Source organism: Lathyrus oleraceus, chromosome 4, assembly GCF_024323335.1.
Source record: "Lathyrus oleraceus cultivar Zhongwan6 chromosome 4, CAAS_Psat_ZW6_1.0, whole genome shotgun sequence".
Taxonomy (NCBI): domain Eukaryota; kingdom Viridiplantae; phylum Streptophyta; class Magnoliopsida; order Fabales; family Fabaceae; genus Lathyrus; species Lathyrus oleraceus.
Genome location: NC_066582.1, coordinates 339,846,891 through 339,855,669, shown reverse-complemented (window position 1 = coordinate 339,855,669; position 8,779 = coordinate 339,846,891). Strand labels below are relative to the sequence as shown.

General features: G+C 41.6%; 1 protein-coding gene across 1 annotated transcript; it reads right to left on the bottom strand.

The window, feature by feature from the left end:
* Window positions 1-555: 555 nt before the first annotated feature.
* On the bottom strand, window positions 556-1,673 carry LOC127075386 (uncharacterized). Its single transcript, XM_051016861.1, has 2 exons — window positions 1,305-1,673; window positions 556-1,234 (listed from the first exon to the last, which is right to left on the bottom strand). Exons 1-2 carry the CDS (start codon window positions 1,526-1,528, stop codon window positions 799-801), a joined length of 660 nt encoding a protein of 219 aa, XP_050872818.1. The 5' UTR covers window positions 1,529-1,673; the 3' UTR covers window positions 556-798.
* Window positions 1,674-8,779: the final 7,106 nt, after the last annotated feature.

The following is an 8,779-nucleotide window of genomic DNA, read 5'->3' as shown; positions in this document are numbered from 1 at the left end:
GGACAAAACCCTAGGATCCTATTATAAAGTGGAGACTGCAAACTATACTCATGTACACTAAAAATTCACACTTCCAATCTAACAATCTAACACTCTTCAGTTGGAGGGGAAAACAATGACAGCGAGAAATGGCAGCTTACCATGGTTGCTGTCGAAGGAAAAGCTCTAACTTGGTACCATTGATGAGAATTTTGTTTTCCCAAAATCCCACTAGGAAAGATTTAAAGATTTAAAGGTAGCACAAATAAAGATATTCCAACCAGCCATGAACCAAAGCATTTAAGAATTATTGTCATATTGAAGAGGAAAGACTACAAGACGTAGAGGAAGATCTAGAAAGATCTCGAAATTAACCATTTGGATAGAAGCATGATTCTAGATAGAATATTATAACGAAAATTAATTCACGTAGCCGACCATAGTTAGTGGAATTAGGCTTTGTTGTTGTTGTATTCAAGGGGAAATCCCACCACCAATGCCAGAGAGACGTGCTCTCGAAGGATATAGGACTCGCAATAGAAGAAATGTAAACTACTTAAAAATGTCAGACACTCGTTTCAAAAGCCATATCAATTCTAATGATTTTATTTTGCCAGTGTAGCCAACTAAAAAAGTTTAACATTACATGAACCAAAAAGCCAAGCTGAAAGCATTGTGAAACACTTCAGCCTGCACTTTATTTATTAATTCAACAAGGTGTCTTCACTAACACATCAAGCTGCAAACTAGACATATTACTTTCACATTGAAAATTTACATACTACCTAGAATTGGCGAGTGGTTCTCGTCCGGTAAATTTCACATAGCACGCGATCCACTCTCCAAATCAAACAAGAACCATATCTCGTTCACCCTATTATCAAATTCAAAAGGGGCATTATACTGAGCCACAGAGTAAACAGAAGCATGACCAGCACTACCGCCTTGATCAATAGCAGACGACCACTTAGTCCCGGCAATACTCGCCTTCAACGCCGCAGCTTCCTCGCCAACGTCGGTATCTTTGACAAATCCACCAAACTGTCTAACTGCTGCATACACAGGTTTGCATCTTTGAACTTGAAGACCCTTTGCAGGAGGTGGATTTGCTTGGTTCTTTTTAGGCACATAAAAGCTTACAACAAATGAAGACTTGCAAAAGGGTCCATCACTAGGAAAAACCTCAGAGAGAACCGGCGCTGTCATCTCTATTTTTTCCTGGTAGTTGTTCTTACCCTGAATATAATCAAAAAGCCTGAAAACATAACAAGATTAATCAAATTCAATTAACTCTTTCGGTGAGACAACTCAGCAAGAGAAGTTACCTCAAGAAACCGGTTCTTGTAGCTTCAACAAGAGAAATTTCTTGAATGGGGTCATTGGAAATCCAAACAGTTGAGTTATAGCGACGGATTTCGTAGCCATTTTCCGCTTGTATGAGATCGTAATTGGGACACTCTATGTGCTTGCATGTTGGGGGAATAGCCGATAATGAAACTGAGATGAGAGTGAACAAGAGTGAAAGCTTGAATGTGGTGGTAACAGCCATGGATTTTGCTCAGAGTTGGTAAATGTTACGGAACAGAAAGTTGAATTGATAAAGGGTTTTGGTTCTATGGTTACGATGAAATTGAGTTTATTATCCACACACTATTATTATTAACACGTCTCGAGTCTCCTCCCTTTCATTCATAATATATGTAGTAACTAGGGATAATACCATATTTAAATTTAAAAATTAGTATAAAACAAATAGCTATTATTCTTATTTGGAAATTTAAAAAAAATCTAATTTTAATAAATTATGAAAATATTTTTTAAATAGAAATTATAATTATATTTATCACTTGTGTGAACTAATTTTTTAATATATTAAAATAAAATTGATTTGACTATTAATATAAGAAAAATGCTATTTTAAATTTATTGAATAATTAATATATTTGATTTTTATAACAGACTAAATATATGAATTATTTAATTAGTCTAAAAAGTAATTTTTTTATATTAAGTACTAAATGGAATATGAAAAAAGGTAAATTAGGTTGAATCAAAGTTGATTTGAAAAACAATATTTTTAGTTTTGACCTTTACGATAACAATGTATAAGAGAACATTTGTATTCTCTAATGTGTTATATTTGTGAATTTTTTTTTAAAATATCCAGAATTTTTTAAAAAATTTCAAAAATATCCATTTTTTCCAAAAAATTACCAAAATGGGCAATTTTTGCCCTAGTTTCCTACATGGGCGCCACCCTAGTTGGCGCCTACCCTTAAAGGGTAGGGCAAGTCGCCACTAGGAGTGGCGCCTACCCTTAAATTTTTTTTTTTTTTTTTTTTTTTTAAATTTTTTTTAATTTATGAATTTATATTTTTTCTAAATTATATTAATTTATATTAACACATATATATAAATAAAATTATTTACAAGATATATATATATATATATATATATATATATATATATATATATATATATATATATATATATATATAAATTTATATATACTAATTTAATTTATAAGTAATTATTATTATTTAAAATTTTTTGGAAGAATTAGGGTTAATCATGTTAAGGTTAATTTATCAATTATAATTAGGGTTTATTGATCGGTTATAATTAGAGTTTGGTAGTTATGACCTAATTGAAACCCTAATTCCCTATAAGATTAAGTAATCAAGTGCGACACTAATTAGGGTTAGGTAGACTGGTGTACAACCCAGATCTTTTCCTATAAATAAAGTGTTATTTCCTTGCATTTTCTTCACCACTGTTTCCTATCACTTTCTGTATCAAGTTGAGTTCATGGCATCCCCAAGACCGTCGTCATGGCAGCGAACATCATCAAGGCGCCCGGATCCTGAACCAGTAATCTTAAAAAGGGATGGGCATGTTATTTTCTCGCCTTTGAAACCTCCAATGGAGATGAAATTTTGGAACATCCGTTCGTTGGACCAACTAAAAAGGTCCTTGATGTCTTGGTTAGAGGGAGATTACCAACCTGGTGAAGTCATCAGAAGGATTCAGAGGCTTAGAACAAGGTTCTCATTTGAAACTGGAGAAACGATACGTTGGTGGGTTGAAGTTGAAAGCGACATTGATTGCATCCAAATGATGCATGGATCAGACGACATAGTGTTAACTGTTGTAATTTCTTAGATTTTAATGGTTGTTTGTCATGTTGTTGTTGTATTTGTTATTGTTCTAGTACTTGTTCTTGTTTTAGTACTTGTTTTTGTTCCAGTATTTGTTTTTGTTTTAGTAATTGGTGTTGTAATGTTAGATGTTTGTGTTTGTTGTTCAAGTGTCATCTTCTATTTGGAATAAAAAGTAAACTTTAATTTAAAATGATTTTGGTACACAGATTTATGAAAGTGAAAACTAAGTTGTGGAACTAGATCCACGATATGGACATTTGTTCTTATTATGCCCTAGTTGTCTACATATGCTACACTTCCTCTGCATTTTCTCTGCGACGTCCATTTCAGTTCTAATGCGCCTGCTATTTGGGCGACCACTTTTATTCCGCCGCATCGATTCGTTGTGCCAAACAATTTCCCCGTCATACTCTGGCCAATACGCCTCCAATGCTACCACCGGAAAGGGATTGTCGTATACATTGAGCAATGTTGCAACTTTGTAGATTGGAGACACTAGCGATAATGCATCGAAGTGGCTGTGTGAACACGCTGCAATGACATGGGAACAAGGCATACGATAGGCCTGAAATTGACCACAGTCGCACCAACGGTCTGGTATTAGGACCCTATACTCTTGTCTGGGCAGCCCTTGGTTGTGGTCAATTGTTTCCTTGACACTAAAAGTGTGGCCATGGCGGTCGAATTCCGTAACCCGATGGCTGCTGGCTTTGGCAGATTCCTGCCTCATAAACTTCATGCAGGCATCACTATATACTTGACTCGTCTGCAACACTTCATTCCAGCGCCTGCCTCTTGTTACAAACAACGTTGCCATCCGAAAATAGGTCGCACTCACCAATGCGGTTACCGGGAGGTTACGTATGCCCTTAAACACGCCGTTCATTGATTCCACAAGATTTGTTGTCATGTGGCCCCACCTCACCCCATCGTCGTATGATCTTGTCCACTTCGCTCTGTCGATATTATCGATCCACCTCCCTGCATCAGAATTTGCCAACACTATTTCCCGGCGATAGTATTGGAATCCAGGTTGGTTTAATGCATACCCCGCGTTTATCAAATGTTGCTTCAAGAAGTTATCCTTGAACTCCCGCATAAAATTTTGAGCAATATGCCTGATGCAGTAGACATGGGTAGACGGGGGGTCATGCCAACCATTTGCTGGATTATTGTATGCACTGTCTATTGAAGCGTGCCTGTCAGAAATCACGCAGATGCCAGCTTGTGGAGTCACGTGCGTTCGAAGATTCTTAAGGAAGAAACTCCAAGCAGCAGCCGTTTCTCCTTCCACCAATGCAAAGGCTATTGGGAAAATATTTGAATTGCCATCTTGTGCGACCGCCATCAGTAACGATCCTTTGTATTTCCCATACAGCCAAGTTCCATCGACTTGAACAAGTGGTTTGCAGAATGTGAACCCGGTGATGCAGGGACGGAATGCCCAGAAAAGTCTATGGAAAATTCCATTACCTTCTAGACGAGTTCCGTCAGGGGATTGTGCAGGCAAGGTCTCCATTATAGTAACCGTCCCAGGTGAATACAATCGTAGTGCAGCCAGGTAGCGTGGTAGTTGTTTGTATGATTCCTCCCAGTTACCGTACACCAGTTCAATTGCCTTGGTTTTCGCTAACCAAGCCTTTCTGTATGACGGTGTATATTTGAAAACAGCCACACAATGGGAGATAATTGTTTTGACCTTCAGTGACGGGTCAGCCTCAACTAGAGGTAATATGGAATGGCAGATCATGTCATGGCTAAGTTTGCGATGATCCTGTGCCATGTTGGTGTTGACGCAAATGTGAGCTTGAGATATGGACCCTATCACCCACGCATTATGCTTCTTCTTGTACGATGCCATCAACCTATATCCACACTCCGGATTTTTGCATACAATAACGTATCTTTCCGGATTTGATTTGATAACATCGTAGTCAACACAATTTTTCAAGTGTCAGTTCTTTATTGCTAACAGACACTCTTCCTTGGTCCGAAATTGGTCACCCTTCTTTAAGTCCTCATCAGACCTCATATATGGGTTGTAGAACATATCTGATGAGGGCTCATCCTCGCCCAAGTTAAGTGTTGTGAAGTGCGCAGGAGGTGAGTAGCGTTGCGCTATAGGTATTTGAGCTTGGTCTTCGTCTTCAGAATGACGGTTCACCAAGTCATCAAGCACGTCTTCAGCATCATCAACCACATCGTCTTCAACGTGGTGCTCAGCATCTTGTTCGTCATCAATCACAGGATCAATAACCTGTGATTGAATATTCTGAGTTGGTTGAGGTTGTTCCAACACAATGTACAACACTATGTATTCGTAACCAGAGTACTCATGGTTACGAAGCATGTATTGTGTCTCCATGTCATTTTGAATCAATGACTTATAAAACTTGACAGAGTTGTTTTCTGAAAAAAAAGGTTGTTGATAAAAAATTTGGGACACGGGTTGTCTTAGTTTGGACTCAATCTTCCTCTTCAGGTAAGAGAAGTCAGCTCCTCTATTTAGACAAAAACGAGTGCATTCGGTGTTTCTAAATAGGAAGCCAGACATATCACATTCATAAGTCTCACCATTGACGTGAGCTTTAATTTTGTATTGTGATGAAGATGCCATGTTTTGTGAAGATATTGTGAAGATATTGTGAAGGTTTTGTGAAGGTTTTGTGAAGGTTTTGTGAAGGTTTTGTGAAGATATTGTCAAGGTTTTGTGAAGGTTTTGTGAACGTTTTGTGAAGATATTGTCAAGGTTTTGTGAAGATTGTTGTGAAGATATTGTGAATACCTTTGCGAAAATGTGTGTGAATATTTATACTGCAAGAATCTTACTGCCTATCCATCAAGTCTTCCCATGCATGCCTGTTCCCCATCAAGTCTTCACCACCAAGTCTGGCAGATTCCCACGCATGCCTTACACGTGTCACACCCTTGAATGCAACACTCCCACCTAGTCTGTACTAATGCATGCCAACCTATCCACCTTGCCTGAACTTAGTCTCAGAGATTCCCATGCATGCCTGTTCCCCATCAAGTCTTCACCACCAAGTCTGGCAGATTCCCACGCATGCCTTACACGTGTCACACCCTTGAATGCAACACTCCCACCTAGTCTGTACTAATGCATGCCAACCTATCCACCTAGCCTGAACTTAGTCTCAGAGATTCCCATGCATGCCTGTTCCCCATCAAGTCTTCACCACCAAGTCTGGCAGATTCCCACGCATGCCTTACACGTGTCACACCCTTGAATGCAACACTCCCACCTAGTCTGTACTAATGCATGCCAACCTATCCACCTAGCCTGAACTTAGTCTCAGAGATTCCCATGCATGCATGTTCCCCATCAAGTCTTCACCACCAAGTCTGGCAGATTCCCACGCATGCCTTACACGTGTCACACCCTTGAATGCAACACTCCCACCTAGTCTGTACTAATGCATGCCAACCTATCCACCTAGCCTGAACTTAGTCTCAGAGATTCCCATGCATGCCTGTTCCCCATCAAGTCTTCACCACCAAGTCTGGCAGATTCCCACGCATGCCTTACACGTGTCACACCCTTGAATGCAACACTCCCACCTAGTCTGTACTAATGCATGCCAACCTATCCACCTAGCCTGAACTTAGTCTCAGAGATTCCCATGCATGACTGTTCCCCATCAAGTCTTCACCACCAAGTCTGGCAGATTCCCACGCATGCCTTACACGTGTCACACCCTTGAATGCAACACTCCCACCTAGTCTGTACTAATGCATGCCAACCTATCCACCTAGCCTGAACTTAGTCTCAGAGATTCCCATGCATGCCTGTTCCCCATCAAGTCTTCACCACCAAGTCTGGCAGATTCCCACGCATGCCTTACACGTGTCACACCCTTGAATGCAACACTCCCACCTAGTCTGTACTAATGCATGCCAACCTATCCACCTAGCCTGAACTTAGTCTCAGAGATTCCCATGCATGCCTGTTCCCCATCAAGTCTTCACCACCAAGTCTGGCAGATTCCCACGCATGCCTTACACGTGTCACACCCTTGAATGCAACACTCCCACCTAGTCTGTACTAATGCATGCCAACCTATCCACCTAGCCTGAACTTAGTCTCAGAGATTCCCATGCATGACTGTTCCCCATCAAGTCTTCACCACCAAGTCTGGCAGATTCCCACGCATGCCTTACACGTGTCACACCCTTGAATGCAACACTCCCACCTAGTCTGTACTAATGCATGCCAACCTATCCACCTAGCCTGAACTTAGTCTCAGAGATTCCCATGCATGCCTGTTCCCCATCAAGTCTTCACCACCAAGTCTGGCAGATTCCCACGCATGCCTTACACGTGTCACACCCTTGAATGCAACACTCCCACCTAGTCTGTACTAATGCATGCCAACCTATCCACCTAGCCTGAACTTAGTCTCAGAGATTCCCATGCATGCCTGTTCCCCATCAAGTCTTCACCACCAAGTCTGGCAGATTCCCACGCATGCCTTACACGTGTCACACCCTTGAATGCAACACTCCCACCTAGTCTGTACTAATGCATGCCAACCTATCCACCTAGCCTGAACTTAGTCTCAGAGATTCCCATGCATGACTGTTCCCCATCAAGTCTTCACCACCAAGTCTGGCAGATTCCCACGCATGCCTTACACGTGTCACACCCTTGAATGCAACACTCCCACCTAGTCTGTACTAATGCATGCCAACCTATCCACCTAGCCTGAACTTAGTCTCAGAGATTCCCATGCATGCCTGTTCCCCATCAAGTCTTCACCACCAAGTCTGGCAGATTCCCACGCATGCCTTACACGTGTCACACCCTTGAATGCAACACTCCCACCTAGTCTGTACTAATGCATGCCAACCTATCCACCTAGCCTGAACTTAGTCTCAGAGATTCCCATGCATGCCTGTTCCCCATCAAGTCTTCACCACCAAGTCTGGCAGATTCCCACGCATGCCTTACACGTGTCACACCCTTGAATGCAACACTCCCACCTAGTCTGTACTAATGCATGCCAACCTATCCACCTAGCCTGAACTTAGTCTCAGAGATTCCCATGCATGACTGTTCCCCATCAAGTCTTCACCACCAAGTCTGGCAGATTCCCACGCATGCCTTACACGTGTCACACCCTTGAATGCAACACTCCCACCTAGTCTGTACTAATGCATGCTAACCTATCCACCTAGCCTGAACTTAGTCTCAGAGATTCCCATGCATGCCTGTTCCCCATCAAGTCTTCACCACCAAGTCTGGCAGATTCCCACGCATGCCTTACACGTGTCACACCCTTGAATGCAACACTCCCACCTAGTCTGTACTAATGCATGCCAACCTATCCACCTAGCCTGAACTTAGTCTCAGAGATTCCCATGCATGCCTGTTCCCCATCAAGTCTTCACCACCAAGTCTGGCAGATTCCCACGCATGCCTTACACGTGTCACACCCTTGAATGCAACACTCCCACCTAGTCTGTACTAATGCATGCCAACCTATCCACCTAGCCTGAACTTAGTCTCAGAGATTCCCATGCATGCCTGTTCCCCATCAAGTCTTCACCACCAAGTCTGGCAGATTCCCACGCATGGCTTACACGTGTCACACCCTTGAATGCAACACTCCCACCTAGTC